This window comes from Herpailurus yagouaroundi, unplaced genomic scaffold, assembly GCF_014898765.1.
Source record: "Herpailurus yagouaroundi ecotype Mexico unplaced genomic scaffold, PumYag 29, whole genome shotgun sequence".
NCBI lineage: Eukaryota > Metazoa > Chordata > Mammalia > Carnivora > Felidae > Herpailurus > Herpailurus yagouaroundi.
The window spans coordinates 24,900,745-24,921,549 of NW_024412377.1; the positions used below are offsets into that span (position 1 = coordinate 24,900,745).

Here is a 20,805-nt window from a genome sequence, read left to right on the forward strand (position 1 = left end):
ATATAAAACTGACCTATAATCCCTAAACAACCACCAGAGTTATCCTCAGCCCCACAGCAGACTATGTATATTTTGTTTTGACCTTGAGTGAAGCACTTAGCAGAGTATCTTTTACATTAAGTTATTTATGTTCATAGCACTCTTACCCCACCTAAGGTAGTCACACCTTCTGGTGAGTGGGGGCTTTGTCTCACTTGCCTTTAAATCCTCCAAAATACCTACAAATTACCTCAAACTCAAAAGGTACTAGATAAACGTCTGTTGGATTAAACATGTATGAAGAGCCATGCACAGCAGAGACCGCTGGACAACCACAGTCCAGCCGTAGCAGACGCTGCCACCAAAGAAGCGAGGAGGCTCTTACTGAACAGAAACCTGGGGTCAACCCCACATCAGCAATAAGCAATAATCAGGAGACTCTCGACACAAGCAGCAAAGGACACATCATATCTGTTTATTCTCTATCATTTTCAACATGGCTGAGTTCAAATGAACACGGTTTCTCAGATATCATTCCTTCTGCCACGGAAAGAAAGCCCTGTTCTTTGTGACGGGGAAAAGGAAAACAAACCGTGAGGTCTGAACAACGCTATCAGAGACAATTTACATACCAACAACTATGGTTGGGGTAGATGAGACTAAGATAATTTAAGCTCATGCTTTCATCAGTGTAAAGTACATGGGTAGGGAGGGGTGCCTGGGTGGCACAGTCGGTTAAGCGTCCGACTTCAGCCAGGTCACGATCTCGCGCTCCGTGAGTTCGAGCCCCACGTCGGGCTCTGGGCTGATGGCTCAGAGCCTGGAGCCTGTTTCCAATTCTGTGTCTCCCTCTCTCTCTGCCCCTCCCCTGTTCATGCTCTGTCTCTCTCTATCCCAAAAATAAATAAATGTTGAAAAAAAAAAAATTTAAAGTACATGTGTAGGGAATGTGTAGCCTTGCCTTTTTCAATGGGGCCACAGGGAACTCAGGGTTCCACTTATTAAAACACAGAACTGGTCATCTGGAGACTCTACAATATAGCAGGGTAAAAGGAAACCATGGCCACACTGTCCCTGAGGGTGTGATTAAGGGCTCTTTTAATTAGACAGCTCTTTTCTGATCTTAGGCTCTCACAGAATACCATAGTAAGGCGTATGATCATCTTCAAACGAAAATTTTAAAGTTTCATCCTGCCTTTCTTTTCACCTCTTGATTGAAGAGGAAGATAGTATGGTCTATGATAATTTCAAAAGAGAGCAACTCAAGGCAAGCCAATTTAAAAAGAAAAGTGACAGATGAAGAAAGAGGTAGAAAAGGAAGTTATGCTAGCTATGGCTGGCCATGCTCTTGGCTGTAGAAGCCAGTTATGAGCTGCAGCAACAGTCAACCCTGTCACTTCTATCCCGGCTCTACCCACCTTTAATCCATTTAAGTCTGGATCCAAGAGGGATAAGCCTGGCTATTTAACTTCTCAACAGTCCATTTTAAAAAGAAATCTGCCCTCTAGCAATCTCTATTGGCTTTCAGAGTATAACCCACTGTGTTTTACACACAAAGATAAGCTTCCTGAGGGCAACATCAGAGACTCTTCAGCCATTAGGCAATTGCCTCCATTAGTTTTCCAGGGCTATTAATGAGTTTAGACCCAGTCCACTTCCTTTCCAGATTCTTCAGGGGCTTAAGGCCACACAAAATTAAGAATGTTAATATATGAGAGTATCTCTTAAAATCAAGAAAGACAATAATGGGAATTAACATATAAAAATTTCCAATCCATTATATAAGGCCAGTATTATCCTAACAATAAAACCAAACAAAACATCACAGAAAAGGAAAACTACAGACCAATAACTCTTATGACTATAGACATAAAAATCCCCAACAATACTAGTAGACTAAATTTGTAGCATATAAAAAGGATTATACATCATAATCAAGTGAGATATATCCCAGGAAAGCAAGGTTGGTTCAACATCAATGAACACAATATACCACATGAATAGAATAAATGAAAAAAAAAAAAAAAAAAAAAAAGATCATCTCAATAGCAAAAAAATAAATGAATAAAAAACAAAAAGAACATCTGACAAAATTCTACATACTTTCATAATAAAAACATTCAGCAAACTAGGAACAGAAAGAAATTTCCTCAGCCTGATTAAAAGACATCTACAGGGGCGCCTGGGTGGCTCAGTCCGTTGAGCATCCGACTCTGGCTCAGGTCATGATCTCACAGCTCATGAGTTCAAGCCCTGCGTCAGGCTCTGTGCTGACAGCTTGGAGCCTGGAGCCTGCTTCCGATTCTGTGTCTCCCTCTCTCTCTGCCGCTCCCCCACTCATGCTCTGTCTCTCTCAAAAATAAATAGACATTAAAAAAAAAAAAGACATCTGCGAAAAACCCACAGCTAACATCAGACTCAACAGTAAAAAAATGCTTTCACCTAAAGATTTTAGGAAGAAGACAAGGACCCACTCTTACCACTTCTATTCAGCATTATACTGGAAGCTCTAGCCAGGGCAACTATGTTTAAAGAATGAAAGAAAAGGCATCCAAAGTGGAACGGAAAAACTAAAACCATCTCTATTTGTAGGTGATATGATTATATACACAAAAAAATACTACACAATCCACTAAAAAACTATTATAGCTAACAAAGGAGCTCATCAAGGTTGCAAGATACAACATCAATATACAAAAACTGATTCTATTTGTCTACAATGGCAATGAACAATCCAAAAATGAAATTAAGAAAACAATTCCATATATAATAGCATCAAAAAGAATAAAATACTTAGGAATAAATTTAGCAAAAGACAAAATGTACTCTTAAAACTATAATATAAAGTAAATTAAATTAATTAAAGATGACTTAGTTAGGGGCACCTGGGTGGCTTGTCGGTTAAATGTCCAACTCTTGATCTCAGTTCAGGTCGTACTCTCATGGTTCGTTGAGATCAAGCCCCTTGTCAGGCTCCACGCTCACTGATAGCATGGAGCCTGTCTGGGATTCTTTCTCTTCTCTCTCTCTGTCCCTCACCCCCCCACTGTGTTGCTCAAAATAAATAAACAAATATTATAAAAATAAATAAATAAAAACACAATAATATTAGTATTTAAAAAAAAAAACCATGACTTGGGGTGCTTGGGTGGCTCAATCAGTTAAGCATTCAACTCTTGATTTTGGCTCTGGTCATGATCTCACAGTTGGTGAGTTCAATCCCCACATCGGACTCTGCACTGCACGGGATTCTCTTTCTCTGCCCCTCCCCCATTCATTCATTTCCTCTCTCTCTCTCTCTCTCTCAAAATAAATAAACTTTACAAAATAAATTTTTTTAAAATGACTTAAATAAATGTAAAGATATATAATGTTTAGGGATCAGAACTTAATATTAAGATGGTAATCATTCACAAATTGATCTATAGATTCAATACAATCCCTACCAAAATCCTAGGTGGCTTCTTTGCAAAAATTGATAAGCTAATCCAAAATTTCATGTGGAAATGTAATGGGTCTGGGATAGCCAAAACAAACTTGAGAGAAGAAGAAGAGGAAAAAAAAGTTGGAGATCTTGCATTTCTTATTTTCAAAACTTACTATAAAGTTAGTTATCAAGACAGTGTGGTACCAGCATAAGGACAGACATAAAGATCAACAGAATAGAACTGAGAGTCCAAAAAGAATCCTCACATATACCACCAATTAATTATCAACAAGGGTGTCAAGACAATTTAGTGGAGAAAGATTAGCATTTTCAACAAATGATGCTGGCACAACTGGATATCCACATCAAAAGACTGCAGCTGGACCCCTACACCACACCACACCACACACAAAAATTAACTCTAAAATAGACCAAAGATCTAAATGTAAGAGAAAAAAAACTATACAACTCTTAAAAGAAAAAAGATGTAAATCTCTGTGACTCCATATTAGGCAGTCGCTTCTTAGACATGACACCAAAAGTATAAGCAACACAAGAAGTAACAGAAAAATTGGACTTCATCAAAACTTTTCTTTGAAGGACATCTTCAAAAGAATGAAGAAACAATCCTTAGAATGAGAAAAAATTTTTGCAAATTTGCATCTGATGAGACTTATATCTGGAATATATAAAAATGATTCTAAATCAGTAACTTAAAATAACCCAATTAAACACAGGAAAAGATTCCCAACAGATAGTTCTCTTAGGTAAGATATACAAATGGCCAATTAAGCACATGAAAAGATACACAACATCATTAGCCATCAGGGAAATACAAACAAAACCACAAATGAGGGAATACTTCCTACCTACTAAGATGGCTAGATTCACAAATGTTGGGAAAGATGTGAAGAAATCAGAACCTATTACATACTGCTTCTGAGAATATAAAACAATGTAGCCACTTTGGAAAACAGTCTGGCAGTTACTTAAAAGGTTAAACAAAGTTACCATATGACCCAGAAATTCCACTCCTAGGTATATACCCAAGAAAATCAAAATATATATCCACACAAAAACCTGTACACAAATATTCACAGCAATATCACTCATAATTGCCAAAAAGTGGAAACAACCCAAACACCCATCAACGATAAATAAAACATGACATACCCACACCATGGAGTATCACTTGACAATAAAATGAAACAAAGCACTAACACATACTATAACATGGATAAATCTTGAAAACATTGTGCTAAGTAAAAGAGGCCAGTCACAAAGGACCACATTGTATGATACCAATTACATGAAATGTTCAGAATAGGCAAATCCATAGAGATTGGAAGCAGACTGAAAGCAAAATACGGTTGCCTAGGGATGGGCAGGCTGAGGGGAAACAGGAAGTAAGGGGTTTCTTTTCGGGGTGCTGAAAACATTCTAAAATTAAGTAGTGTTGCACCATTGTGTAAACATTCTAAAAACCACTGAATTGTATACTTTAAATGGGTGAATTATATGGTATGTGAATTATATCTCAATAAGGCTGTTACTAAGAAAAGTTACTTTACCTTGAGGGAGTTGGATCATCTTGTCCAAGACGTGACATAATATTTATTAAGGTGTTAATTCCTATTAAAAAAATACACAAATAAATACTGTTAGAAGCATTCTAGGATCATGATATGACAGATAGATAATTATCTATTTTACCCCAATTTGATTTCAAAAGGTTTAATATCTGCATGTCTACAAGTGTGATCAACTAAAGTTACTTAAAGCACTTGAAAGGGAGCAACAAATTTTTCTAAAAATTTTATCCATCCTTATAATAATTTTCAAAGTGAATGCTGTTATATATGGGTCATAAAGCAGTAAGGAATGAGAGTATAAAACAGTCATATCATGAGGATTTAGTTTACAATAGAGAACACAGGCCAAAATACAATGGTAGAATCCAAACATACCTTTTTTCCGCATGTGCATGTGATGAACTTTTCTATCTCCATACTTGGGCTGCCGAATTCCACAGTTAGATAAAGAATTCCTGGCATGATCAGGATTCATTCCAAAATTTAAGTGATGACTTGGATGAGTCATGGCCAGCTAAAATTTCAATGAAATAAATTTAGTTTAACTCAGAAGTGCCATCTTTATACCATTTCAAATGAAACAGGAAAGAGATCTATGTATCCAGTCAAATTTTAAGCCCTCATCTTTCCATCTTCTCTCTTCCAGTGTCAGAGCTTGTACCAGAGCTCTAGTACAAGTCCTCTTCTGAAAAGAAACCTAAAAATTCACATCTTTCAAAGGAGAACTAGGATAGTCATCACCTGAAAAGAAGAGCCATAGAGAAGGGAAGGCTGAAAGAAGGGACTCAGGTTTGACAGGCAAATTTTAGCCTGTTTCTTTAAAGACAGTGTCAAAAAAAAAAAAAAAAAAAAAAAGGTGAGAAAAAGTGTTTAAAAGTGGCAACCAGAGACCAGAGTAATGGAGAGCTATGTTTCTAAACGTCTTCATTATCTCCCAGAACGGAGAATCTCAATGTTCTATTTGTAACCTGCAAGATGAATTACCCCTATTTTGTCATTATAAGTGTACAGGAGAGTAATTCTTACCTGTAACAGACAACGATCTTGGAAAGTATATCCTATTAATTTGTCCAGATGCATTAGGCATTGGTGGTAGCGGATATGATGGGTCAAAACAGGCAACATCATTGCATGCTAGGAAAGAAAATTTCAATATGTTTAACTCTATAAAAACTTCTAAAAATGCTTCATCTAACTTACAACAAACAAGAACCATTTTCCATCCCAGATTGCATCTTTGCGAATCCCATATGAGGGGTGGTGGACTATAGTTACGAAGGGTGTAGTCTCAGGAATCACAGTGCCCAGGTCTGATTCCTGCTGTCACTCATTAATTGTGGGACTTGACAGGGGAGTTACTTAACCTCCCTCTCTCAGTTTTCTCACCTACCGAATGGGAATAATCAGTATAGCTACTTTTTTTTTTTTTCGCGGGGGGGGGGGGGGGTTAAAAGGATGAAATGAGCAAATACAAAAAAATGCTCAGCACAAGGCCTCTCAGCCTCACTCAGGTAGGAGTAGCCCGGCTTCAACAGGATACAGCAGGGTAATCTCAGCAAGTCATCAGAATTTCTGGGCCTCCTGCCTTTAATTCCAAGAGAATGGATTAGGACTTACAAATTCTGAAACTTTGTCAAGGTCAAGACTTTTTTGAGAATCTAAGGAAAATGACTGTTTCCCAGAAAAATGCCTATGTGCATAAACACGTAAAAAAAAAAGGTATGCAATTTTAATGGGTTCACAGACCCCTAAAAGCCTATCACTATCCTCCAGGTAAGAACTTCTCAGCCAGATGATCTCAAAGGGCCATTCCATGTTTAATACTTAATGATCTAATAATCTGAGGATGACTTTTATAAAACCACCAATACAGGTAAGTCACCTGAGGACATGGAACTTTTACTTTGGTTTCAATCACTTCTCATTTGGCTAAAGATGCTTTATTGGAAATAATTTCATAAAAGGCATAGCCTTCTCTTTTTCTTAATAATATTTCCCTAGAACTTGAGAGAAAGGAGTCATTCTTATTCATCTTATTCATCAGAACCTAGAGGATGGGCACAGCCCACAGAATGACTGACATACGCTTTATATCATTTTACTCTTTGAAGTATTTTCAGATGGCATTGTTTAAAAATACATGAAAATGGATTTGCTTGAAAATGCAGAAATCAGTCACCTGTATTATTAACTTACAAGTAAAGATCAATGCTCCCAATTAGGAACTCCAATCAAGAGGAAGTCCTTTTTTCCATTTCAATTCAATAAATACATATTGAGCACCTCCATGTGCAAGGCTTACTAGGGTTGTGGAAGAGAAAAAAGATAGACACTCTCTGCCCTCAAGGGCTTCCCAGAGATATGCCATCATGATCAGAAGTATTGGCATTTCCTCCATGTTGTTCTGATAAGTGCTGCATTAAAGAACATGTTAATAGGGAAACAAAATTGTGACCAATGTCTGGTATCACTTTCCAGGCATTTAAATTGCAGAAAGCTCAAGGGAGTTGATGCTAAAAACTCAAGGTAGAAGGGTCATGAAGACTACACAGTGCAACTATCTTCTTTAAGTATGAACTCAAACTGATGAATTATTTTTTTAATACCTCCAGTAAAAGATCATCCCCTGTCAAGAAAATAACACCCTCTTCAGGGTATTATGCTAACTGAAATAAATCACTCAGAGAAAGACAAATACCATATGATCTCACTTCTATATGGAATCTAAAAAAACCAAAACAAAACAAACAAACAAAAAAAACCAAAACGAACAAATGAAATTAGTACAGAGAACACCCTGGTGGTTGCCAGAGGGAAAGGGGGTGGGGCATGGGTGAAAGATTAAAAGGTATAAACTTTCAGTTATAAATACATTAAGTCACAGAGATGAAAAGTACAGTATTGGGAATACAGTCAATAATGTTGTAATAACGTATGATGACAGATCATGACTACACTTATCACAGTGAGCACTATGTAATATATAGAACTGTTCAATCACCATGTTGTGCAGCTAAAACTAACATAACATTGTATGTCAACTATACGTAATAAAGAAAATGCTGGGTCGGGCTGGACTTGGGTGGCTCAGTCAGATGAGCATTCGACTCTCCACCTTGGCTCAGGTCATGATCTCTCAGTTCATGAATTCAAGTCCCACATTGGGCTCTGTGCTGATGGCACAGAGCCTGCTTGGATTTCTCTTTCTCTTTCTCTCTCTCTCTCTCTCCCCCTCTCCCTCTCCCTCCCTCTCTCTATGCCCCTCCCCTGCTTGTGCTCTCTCTCTCTCTCAAAATAAACAAATAAACTTAAAAAAAATTAAAAACAATAAAAAATAATTTTTTAAATACTCATTTTGAGAGAGAGAGAGAGAGAGAGAGAGAGAGAGAGAGCAAGCAATGGAAGAGCAGGGGAGGGGTAGAGAGAGAGGGAGAGAATCCGAAGCAGGTTCCAAGCTGTTGGCACAGAGCCCAAAGCGGGGCTTGGTCTCAGGACCATGAGATCATGACCAGAGCCAATATCAAGAGTCAGTCGCTCAACCGACTGAGCCACCAAGGCACTCTAATAAAAAATTCTTTAAAAAGGAAAGAACACCCTCTTTAGAGTACTCTGGTGATTAGAAAGTTATTATCAACATTTAATCTAAATCTATCTCTTGGAGGTTTATCCCTTGAAACCTAGTTATACCCTTGGGGACAAAAAAAAAAAAAAAAAACAAAAAAAAAAAAACAAAAAAAACCATTTAATGGTAATGTCTCCACATCTTTTCTTCACTAACCTAAGTCTTATTTCCTTTAACCTTTACTCATGTCAAACAGCTCTGATTCCTTTCACTACTTCCTCTAAACTTGCTCCAAATAATACTAGTTTATCTTTACAGATATGAGTGTTTCTTGTGAATATCACTAAAAGCTATATATGACCCATGCCCATCTTGTAACCTAGACAACAAAGTCTCAACATTATGTATAAGACTGTTAAAATCTCTAGCTCAGTTTTTTTTTTTTTTTTCATTTTATTTATTTTAGAGGGAGTGAGCAAGCATGAGCAGGGGAAAGGGGCAGAGGGAGAAAGAGAAAGAATCTTAAGCAGGCTCCACACTCAGCACAGAGCCTGACATGGGGCTCAATCTCACAACCCTGGGATCATGACCCAGGGCAAAAGCAAGAGTTGGATATTCAACCGACTGACCCACCTAGGTGCCCTTTTTTATATTATCAATCTTTGTGGGGCACCTGGGGGGGCTCAGTTGGTTAAGCATTCATGACTTCAGCTCAGGTCATGATCTCATGGTCTGCGGGTTCAAGCCCCACATCAGGCTCTGTGCTGACAGCTCACAGCCCAGAGCCTGCTTGGGATTCTGTGTCTTCCTCGCTCTCTGCTCCTCCCCTGCGTACACTCTATCTCCATCATTCTCAAAAATAAACATTTTTTAAAAATAAAAAAAATAAAACTGTGACCAAAACTGGAGAGGGCTCTGCAGATTCCAATCTACCGGGTGAGTACAAGAGGACAGTGTAATGCTGCCAGAGAAGCTAAGGCCCTACAAATACTCAAAATTAAAAACTGAAGCTCCCTTCGAGGATAAAGTCCCATGGTGAAGCAAGTAGGGACAGTAAAAGCCACATTTAAGCAAGAGAGGAAGAATAAAGGGCAAAAGAAAGAGAAAGTCCAGATAAAAGTAGGGGAGGAAAGCAGAGAGGGCAGGTCTCAGATATTATGAAGCCATGTCTTTTATCACTTTGCAAAAGCAGCAGGAGGGGCTCTTTAACCGTGAAAAGTTAATCTGACTTCTACCTCCCTCCTAAAAGTATGAGAAAATATTTCACTTACTTATCTAACATTATTTAACTTGAAGAGCAATACAAAATCATGATCATACCCCATCCAAGGATTTTATCAGAAAATGGAAAGAACAGAATAAGATTCCTCAGATAATTAAAAAATAAAGCCAGAAAAACATGCCAACAAAACAGATGAAAGCTGTAACCTAACATTTCAAAATAAGATAAACAAAATTAAGAAAACAAAGGAAGCAATTAAAAAAAAAACCCTACAAATAAGTATTACATTTACATTAATTCGGAAATGAAATGACTGGAGGAAAGGAAGATTTGAAAAAAAGTGAAAAACCTCAGAGAAAAGACACAAAAGGAAAAAATCATTTTAAGAATACAGACTAAAGAGAATGAACAGCAAATTAACCAATGGATAGCGCCTTTGAGAAATAAAAGATGGAAAAAGGCAAAATTTTAGAGAAATAAAAAAATCAAAAAGAAATGCAGGATTCAAAAGAAAATGATAGATACAGAAGATAAACAAAGAAGGTACAAAGTGCATATAACATGAATCCTTAAAGAAAATCAATACAACAGGACAGAATAATGAAATGCGTAATTCAAGAAAACATTTGAGATAAAAGACAACTTGAAAGTATATACTGAAGGGTACACAGCATTATCTGAAAAAATTAACCAAAAAAGCGGAGACATATTCTAGTATGGCTATTATTAGTTTTTAAAGGAGAAAAATCCTTTAGGCACTGAGACAAAAGGGCCAAGTCACTTATAAAATTCATATTATAATGAATTTTTGACAACAATTCACTTTTGACAACAGAGCTTTACGCCAGATAACAAAGAGAACACATTTAAGATGTTAAAAAAAGAAAACATAACTCACAAATTTTAAATCCAGTTTAAGTGGCCTTTATATTTAAAGACAAAGGGTTAGGAACATGCAGGACCTTAAGGATAATTGTTTCAATAAGTCCTTCTTAAGGAATCTGCCAGAAAGGAGCTCAGACAATCAAAACAAGGGGGATAGACACTGCCATATAAACTAGCAATTACTTTCAAATATATTTTTAACTACAGATAATCAATAAGTGAGTCAACATTATAGAAAATGCCTAATACTCTGATTACTACAACTATCAGAAAATGAGGGGAGAACGTGAAGTCCATGAAGAGTAGGGATGAGGCTGCTGTGTGTCTCATAAATACTAACTTGCAACAAAAGGATAATCACTTGAGGGGCACCAGAGTGGCTCAATTGGGCATTCGACTTCAGCTCAGGTCATGTTCTCAGTTTATGAGTTCAAGCCCCATGTTGGGCTCTGGGCTGACAGCTCAGAGCCTAGAGACTGCTTTGGATTCTGTCTCCCTCTCTCTCTGCCCCTCCCCTGCTCGTGCTCACTCTCTCTCTCTCTGAAAAATAAATAAACATTTTTTAAAAAAGGATAATCACTTCAAATTAGGTGCTGGATGAGAGAGAAGCACAAGAAATAATAATCATTTATTTTCAATAATGGGCAATGGGACACACATAGGAGGGGAGGGAGAAGTTTCATTAGACTACAAAGGTGTTAATAAAAAGATAACCATTCATACAGAATTATGAACCTTCCCGAATACAAAGAGATGTAAAAAGAAAAAAAGAGAAAACAAACAAACAAACAAACAACGAAAATGGAGCTCACAGGGACCACATAACAAAAAACAGTTTGACAGCGGGGAGGCCAAACATACAAAGAATGTATGCGTGCGTGTGCGCACACGTGTGTCTGTGTTTTCTTTTTTTTTTTTTTATTTTTTTTTATTTTTTTATTTTTTTAAATTTTTTTTTCAACTTTTATTTATTTTGGGGACAGAGAGAGAGCATGAACGGGGGAGGGTCAGAGAGAGAGGGAGACACAGAATCAGAAACAGGCTCCAGGCTCTGAGCCATCAGCCCAGAGCCTGACGCGGGGCTTGAACTCACGGACCGCGAGATCGTGACCTGGCTGAAGTCGGGCGCTTAACCGACTGCGCCACCCAGGCGCCCCATGTGTTTTCTTATATTAAAGGAAAAAATTAAACCATTTCTAAAAGATGGCTACCCTTAGGGGTGCAGAGTGGCAAGAAAGGAGTAGAGGAAAGAGATACAAATTAGATTTTTTTTAAAACAGACTTGGCTTTATAAACCTGAGTTTGGAAACATGGAAAATATTTTACAGATTTACGAAACAATACTTTCTAAAAGAAACACTTTAAATCAAAAGTCAAATGAAATAAATGAATCTGTGTACCCAGTTTGTGATACAAGCACAAGTGACCAAACCACAGTAATGTGTGTGCATGCCTTGTGTCATATCTGTAGATAATCACAGATAAAAAGGAATACCCCCAAACAACTGCTTCCCATAATCGGTGCCATTAATATTGTTATCCTGGGACTATTATTAGTGTATTAAAGAAAAATGAGTACTTTTTTTGGTATGAATATCAAATAGTTAATGAGGGAAAGATTCTTTTTTAAAGTATTCTAACTAATAAATGCAGAAAGACAGAATTAAAATATCACTTTGGAAGCTCTTAGTGAATTACTGGGTCTAGGTCATAATTCATTAGTGACTAAAAATGCTACACACAAAAGAGAGACCATGGATGGACCCAGAAGGTATTATGCTAAGTGAAATAAGCCAGACAGAGAAAGGCAAAAACCTTATGACTTACTTACATGTAGAATCTAAAAAACAAAACAAATGAACAAACAATAACAAAAGAGAGAAAGACTCATAAATATAGAAAACAAACTGGAGATTGCCAACAGGAGGGTATTAGGAAAATGGACGAAATAGGTAAAGGGGATTAAGAGTTACAAACTTCCAGTTACAAAATAAATAAGTCACAGAGGTAAAAAGCATACCATACGGAATATTGTCAATAATACTGTAATACACTTATTGTGGTATTTCATCGTGTATACAGTTGCTGAATCACTATGTTGTATACGTGAAACTAATTTTATGTCAACTATACTTCAATTTTTAAAATAAGGTATACGACTGGGGAGAAATACATTCCAATTCAAAGACTTATTTCTTCAATTGAAAAATGGTCTGATTGGGGCGCCTGGGTGGCGCAGTCGGTTAAGCGTCCGACTTCAGCCAGGTCACGATCTCACGGTCCGTGAGTTCGAGCCCCGCGTCAGGCGCTGGGCTGATGGCTCAGAGCCTGGAGCCTGTTTCCGATTCTGTGTCTCCCTCTCTCTCTGCCCCCTCCCCCATTCATGCTCTGTCTCTCTCTGTCCCAAAAATAAATAAACGTTGAAAAAAAATTAAAAAAAAAAAAAAATGGTCTGATTAAGTCAGATTTCTATGAACAGAATTTACTCTCTAAAAGAACTATTAAATGTTTGGATAATCCACTTACAATTTTTTTTTAATGTTTATTTATTTGTGAGAGAGAAAGAGACAGAGTGTGAGAGGGGGAGGGGCAGAGAGAGAGGGAGACACAGAATCCAGAGCAGGCTCCAGGCTCCAGGTGTCAGCGGTCAGCACAGAGCTCAACGCAGGGCTCGAACTCAGGAACCATGAGATCATGACCTGAGTCGAAGTCAGATGGATGCTTAACTGACTGAGCCACCCAGGCACCCTTAAATAATCCACTTACAATAAAAAGAGACAGGGAGAGAGACACCACACTACCACTTAAGAGTAGGTTGCGCAAAAAAATATACTTACAAGTGATCAGTGCCATTCAACAGAACCTCCTATGATGATGAAAATATTCTGCATCTCTGCTGTTATAACAGGCAATAGCAAGATGTGTCTAATAAGGGCTGGAACTGTGGCTAGGACAACTAAGAACTGAATTTTTAATTTCATTTAATTCTAAAAAAAATATTTTCACATTTATTTATTTTTGAGAGACAGAGCACAAGTGGGGGAGGGGCACAAAGAGAGGGAGACACAGAATCCAAAGCAGGCTCCTGGCTCTGAGCTGTCAGCACAGAGCCCAACATGGGGCTCGAATTCACAAACCGTGAGATCATGACCTGAGTCTAAGTCAGACCCTTAACAGATATCCAGGCACCCCTAATTTCATTTAATTCTAATTAATTTAAGTTTATAAACCCATGTGTAGCCAGTAGTATTGTATTAGACAGCAGTTTATAACAATGTATAGGATATACAAGGGAGAGAAGCACATGTTAAATGATACCATCAAGTTACAATCAGCAAAATTCAGATCAGATCAGACCGCAGGAACACTTCCATTACTGAACACGAGCTTTGAGTTTCTTCAACAACAAAAATTTGCAAGGAAAACAAAGGGAAAATGGAATGAGAACTTAGGGTAAAGAGACTTAAAATACATCAACTCATCACAATGTATGAATCTTGTTTGAATCCCAATTCAAGCAGACTGACACAGATCTAACAGGAAAACATGAACACTGGCTGGTATTTGATATTACAGAAATGCTGCTGATAACCACTGAGGCCGTGTGAGGACTACATAGAGTTCATTACACTTTTCTCCCTGACCTTTTATATGTCTGACATTTGTATAATAAAAATGTAATTTTAACAGTTCTCTATCAGGCCAGTCAGCCATCAAAGCAAAATCTCCTTTTCTTCCATTACGAGAAGCACGACATCTCCAGTTCAAAAAAATAAAATAAAAAAATAAGTACCTCTCATTGTCCAAAAATTTGTTATCAGTAACTGTGAAGCCATATGTCTCTCAGAGGTATAAATCTCCATTTTCTCTCCCAAGTTCAAACTTAGAAAATGATTCCTTCAATGTGTTGTCCAAAACTCTTAATCCCTAGAGATATTTCTTTACACTGTTCAGTCCCCTTGATAAATCATGAAGCGAGAGTATCAGTTACTGTGATCCAGCAAGGCAGCCCTCCATTCCATTCCAGAGTTACTATGGGAAGACAGCACAGCTATTAATGCATCCAAATATAGCCCTGGATCTACCCAGTACAAAGACCAACCACCACAACTCAGCTTGTCTCCCTAGCACCAACAGCAATTCTCCATGCACCTGTGCCTCCTTAGTTTTCTCAATGAGTTCATCTCCCCAGTTTGGGATAAGCCTTATATGGGCTATATAACCATAATGGTGGCAGATTCCTTGCTTCTTTTTTGATGTCTCTGTTTGTCACATTTATCCATTCTCCATTCTTATGGTTCAGTTTATTGATTCCCATGGACCATCTACCTCCTTACCATAGCAGAGGGTACAGGCACCTACTTCTATAAGATACCAATTCAACCTCAGTGGGCAGAACCCCACTCTTAAAATACAGATCCTGTAGCAACATGCTGCCTTTCTTCCTTTTCTGAGTCCTACTGCTGAATTTTTCAGCCTTGGTTTCAGGTTTTAATTCTTGCTTTTTTTCCTCCCATGTTACCTAGAATTCACTTTAATAAACAGCAACACAGAATAAATCTTTCAATAGTTTGTCTCTAAACACAGTCTCAAGTCTGCATTTAGTTCACATGTAATTATAGGTTACAGGACCACACCTAGCTTCCCATTCCTCCTCACATTGGTTGGAGTATCAGATAGAATTTTCTAACCTCATAACAACCCTGTAACTTCTCCGGTGGGAGGTTATACATCTAGAATAAAGGGCTGGTACTTAAGTTTCTCCACCTCAGATGTGTGACAACAGTTTCATCTCAGAGGCAGCAAGATAACATCAAAAGGCTTTTGCCAGCAACCTAGTAGCAATTATTACTTATGAACAGTGGGTTCTACATCAATGTGTTACCAAATAGACAATCCTTCCCCTGCCCAACCCCTGAGAATTTTAGAGAAGTGGTTTTTTTCCCCTTAAAATTAAGTGTGAGGGGCGCCTGGCTGGCTCAGTCAGTTAAGCATCTGACTTGGGTTTCGGCTCAGGTCATGATCTTGTGGTTCGTGGGTCCAAGCCCTGCATCAGGTTCTGCACTGTCAGGGTGGGGCCTGCTGGGGATTCTCTTTCTCTCCCACTCTCTCTGCCCCTCTTCTGCTTGTGTGCTCTCTGTCTCAAAATAAATAAATAACTTAAAAAAAAAAATTAGGTATGAGTCTACCTATTCACAGGCTTCAGGATTACTCAAAGTATTCAGTGTATAACTTCATTTAACTGCTCTTTCTCAGATTCTTATTCTTCATTACCAAACATACTAAACGCCTTTAGTTTGAATGTTTTAAACTGCATTATTACATGCCACCTGCCATCTGATTTCAGGAACACACACACAAAAAGAAACATTTATTCTAGGATAAGAAATTAAATAAAGCCAACATTACTTGTAAAAAATAGGACTGGAGACTGGAAGCATGGCTTCTAAACAGATGGCAGTTGTCTTTGGGAGAGTGGGAGTCCTTCAGAGCAAAGGACTATTATTAGATCAAGGAGTACTCACCTTGGCAGGAGTTTTAATCAGGGTCCAATTTTTCTGACCAGTTAGTAAAAGGAATTAACTGAGTGCTTTTGCCTGCCAATCTCCAGACAGAAGGTTAAATATAATACATAAAGAGATGATAACCTAGTCCTCCAGCTACTTCTAATCTAGCTGACAAGCCAGAATAAGAAATCTGTGACACAGCTGAAAAACACAGAACTGCAGTGGAAAAGATTATTCAGCACCCATATGCACACATTTCACCGAAAAGAAAGGGGGGAAAAGGGCTCTTTGTTTTATTTTATCTTAATTTAATTTTGTATTTATTTATTTATTTATACACTTTTGTATGTATGTATGTATGTGTATGTATGTATTTATTTATTTATTTTGAGGATGGGGAGAGAGGCAGGAGGAGATGGAGAGAATCTTAAGCAGGCTCCAAGCCCAGCATGGAGCCAACTGCCCAGCACAGAGCCGAGGTGGGGCTCAATCTCATAACGAGTGAGATCATGACCCAAGCCAATCAAGATCAGATCAAGAATGGATGCTTAACTGACTTAGTCACCCAGGTGTCCCAAGGGCTCAATACTTTAAACAAAATTGTGTCCAGTGGAACAAAACTGCCTTAGGGCCTGCTACAAGGGTGGAAATCAATACAACAGGATACTCCCTCCACTCCCACCACCCCTTAGTTATTTTCTATCTTTTTACAAATTAGGGCTCCATAGGGTTTTGTCAAAAAAAAAAAAAAAAAAAACCACACACACACACAAGTTTAAAACCCACTGAACTGAAAGATCTCTAAGGTTCCTTCCAGTTTATAATGTTCCACAATTTTATGATGTCTCTATCAATTCTGACTTATCACTGAAAGCACCAGATTTTGAACAGATTGTTGAACATTCCGCATATTGTTCTTATAATGTCTACCTTAGGATGACATTATGTTGGTTTGGGAGAAACTGAAAACCTGGGTATCATGGCTTCAAGTGGCTTTAAGAAAGAATCAACAGAGATACTCACTCCTGAAAGTACTTATGGTAAAAAAAAAAAAAAAAAATTGGTCAGTTAACAAAGTAACTGAAGACTTGGTAGATATAGGTGGTTGCCACTGTTGGTAACTATTCTCAAACTATTTAGTAACACTGCATCAATAGCAATTAATCTTAACACAAAAATATGTAGCTCCAGACATCACAACATAAATGAATTACACAGCAATACATTTAATGATAAGATTAAATCCCACTGTTCAATATAATAATTAAATGCCAACACCGACTTAAGGAAAAAATAAACCTCATTATGATGAAATAAATTCCTAAGACTGCTTGAACTGATTACAATATATACTACCATCAAAACAGAATTAAGTGGAAGCCTGTAAGTATTCTTCCAAAAGCCTGAACACAGTGAACTACATTACTTGATCCCTGCCTGTGTACTCATTTCTGCTACTGTAATTCCCATGGAGCATAACCAGTACCAATCATAACAAAAGAATCAAGTGAAGAGCCCAGGAATATGGTCGGTTTTAGGAATCTCTAATCTGGTATAAATTCCACTCATAGGGAAAACAAAAATAGTTACTAGTGAGACAGTCATATATAGCTGACTTGTTCTTCTATTAGTTCACCCATCAAAAACTATTATCATTTGGCTCAAATATGAAATTTACACTGATTCTGTTCATTAATGCCTTCAATTCTCTAAAGTGTAAGTTTGCGTCATCCGTCTGGAAAGTTTGTACACACCACCTTCAGGAGTCTGCCTGTAGAGCTGCTGGAGCTCTTTTCAGAAGCACCCACACAGGTGCTGCGAACAGGCGGGGGCATTTCAAGAACAGACTTGCCTTCACTCAACATGCAGAGACAGAATTTAGTACTACCAAGTAACTGCCCACCACTGCACACATGCACACGTGTACACACGCAGTGGCACACACATACACGTGCACACACACACACACAAAACTGAACAAGACAACATGAAAATGGACACAAAAACAAAACCCAAACAATAGAAAACAATTTATGGTTGGTGTTCCATTTAGCTATAAGACAGTATGTTCTACGGAAATTCATGGAAATTAGGAAAACTTCAGTGGCAGATGCCTTTTAAAAAAAGAGATATATAGGTATAATTGTGTTCTCAGAGGCATCATCACCTGACAGACATCAGAACGGATGCCAGTTTTCCAAAATCCTTGACTACTCAGCTCCACTGTTACTTCTCGCCTCATTGTATTCTTCTGTCGTATTTTTTGGAGCGCTTCCTAGAAAAGAACTCATTACGATAAGTAACCTGACAGTTGTAAGGTAATATTAAGCCAAACATCAAGCATTAGACTATAAGCTGGATTCACTGAATATCACCCTTATATTCAGGTATTCAAACCTCTTTATGCCAAATTACAATATTTTACTTGAAATGAAGGCCAGGATCCTCAAAGCCTTGGGTGTAAGTCGGTCTTTCCTGGTAACTACATAAGAAAAAAAATCTAAACCAAATCGACTATTCTGGTGAGTTCAAGTAAAAAATGACCTTGTACTGATAAACAAAATGTGATGTTTGGGACTTAAAATCATCATGTAAAAATTATATTTATATCAAGCCTTATGTTAAGCATTTACATCTAAGAAAGACAATCAGTAAATTAACCTGCAACCCACCTAATTCTAAAAGTTGCTTCTAATTTGCAAAACCCTTACAAAAACTCTTGCAGGGGTACATTTTATTTTAAAAAGACAATGATTCAAAACTTTTGCAAGACATAATCAAGATTTTGCAAGACTCTTCCCTTTTACCTCCCTTCAAAAAACTAATTATAAAAAAATAATTTTATATTTGTATGCTTACTCAATAAGAATCTCACAGGTACTCATAACAACAACTACTGCACCACTCCCACCATTAAGTGCCTACCACAGACCAAATATCATTGGGGGGAAAGTTCAATGGAGTATTTCAGAAGTCCACACAAGCACCTATTTCCCTGGGTCCACCAACAGAGAAAAATTTGAGTCAGCCTCTCTTAGCCTTGTTTCCCTCCTTTTTAATGAGGATGTCTGGCTCAAATCACAGGAAGTGGACAAGACCAGAATTCAAACGCTTTTCCCATCTTCAAAGTCTGGTTCTCTTATACTACCAAAGCAGAATAAAACTTCAATGAGATAAAATCTATGTTGACTTTGAATCCACTTATTCTTAAAATTATGAATTAAGAATTAAAACATAAATAATCCTGGAATACAGGGATAATACTACCCATTAGTAAAAAAATATGGAATTTGGGATATAAAACCTTAGAAGTTCACCCTACTAAACTAACAGACATATGGAAGATAATCTTTTACAACCTTAAGATGAAGAAACTTGAGTAAGACCCACGTTGTACTATATGCAGTCTAATTAATGATAAAAAACTGACCTAGCAAGTTTTAAAATTTGGAAAATTTCTAAAAGATACATTTATTCCCAATCGTAGGAATCCATGAAGAAACTGGCCTTTTTAGGGGGAAAATGCTTAGACACTGAAAGATGGAAAAGAAAATCAATCTATATACCAATGTGAGGAAAAAGTATGATATTTTTAAGTGTTTTTCCACCTTATTCTAGAAGAATGGTGTAATGCAATAATCTTGAAATAAATCTGAAGCACATCATCATTTATCACAGAACAGGATTTGATACCAACCTCCCTTTGTGCCAGCTTCTGTTTGTCAGTTTGTTTAACTTTGGGACTATTTGCTAGGAGGTGGCGAAGTTTCACATAACTCTTCCACAGTTTCTGGTACCTAAGGAAAAGGACAGACAGACATCTCAGACAAGGAGAACGAGAATCTGAAGTGCAATAAAACCAGTTGTTTTAATAGGCCTGCTGAATCATAAATTACATTCTTTTGGAGATCCTTAATGGTAACAAACCTTCATTCTAAGGAAGGATATGATTTGGGGGCAGTGGGGCAGGATGACCAAGAGTCATCTGGAACCTAGTAATTAAGTTCATTATTATAAGTCTGTGTTGAAAATGAGGTGTCACTATATGCCTGAATCTCTCTGGAAAGAATTCCAAAGAAACATAAAAACCAACAGAAATATGTATCATTTCTCATCATTACCTATTTTATTTAAATATGTACTTTCTGAGGTTGTTGAAAGAAAGATCCCTTACTTAACAAGGATACTGTCGGTCTCTGAACTGCCTACATTGAAAATAAAAGCTGGAGAATATTAGAAAAGAGAACCCCATCCATGCCAATACCCAAGCTACACAGCTGTCTCCATTTCTCCACTGGAGAAGGAAAAAGACGAATGGTGTGCACCAATTTGTATTTACCATGACAAAAATAAGCTTATTTGTTGCAGCCAAATATGGGATAAGCTGGCTCAGTGTAAAGGATCCTGTTAAAGCGTCCTGGGAATGAAGAGAAATGCGGTCCTTTAGCAGCACACAGTCCTGCCATCGGAGAGTCCACGACAGCCTATCACATTCTACTAACATTTTTGACAAGAAGGGACTTTCAAAGAATTTTGTCATATTCAAACTGCTCCTTTCTTGGCCTTAGCTGGGTCTCTCCTTTTTGGTAACAATTTTTTAGAGAATGGAGGAAAGAAAGAAGTACTTACAC

The 20,805-nt window shown here is 37.6% G+C and overlaps 1 protein-coding gene across 7 annotated transcripts in view; it reads right to left on the minus strand.

The window, feature by feature from the left end:
* DROSHA (drosha ribonuclease III) overlaps positions 1-20,805 on the minus strand; it is a 133,497-nt gene that overhangs the window by 45,054 nt on the left and 67,638 nt on the right. For all 7 annotated transcript variants that reach the window (XM_040494622.1, XM_040494616.1, XM_040494600.1 and 4 more), the window contains 5 exons: positions 19,872-19,971; positions 18,342-18,449; positions 6,025-6,132; positions 5,374-5,512; positions 4,978-5,038 (listed from right to left, as the gene is read on the minus strand). In XM_040494622.1, the coding sequence (XP_040350556.1) occupies positions 4,978-5,038; positions 5,374-5,512; positions 6,025-6,132; positions 18,342-18,449; positions 19,872-19,971 (516 nt within the window). The remainder of the gene's footprint in view (positions 1-4,977; positions 5,039-5,373; positions 5,513-6,024; positions 6,133-18,341; positions 18,450-19,871; positions 19,972-20,805) is intronic.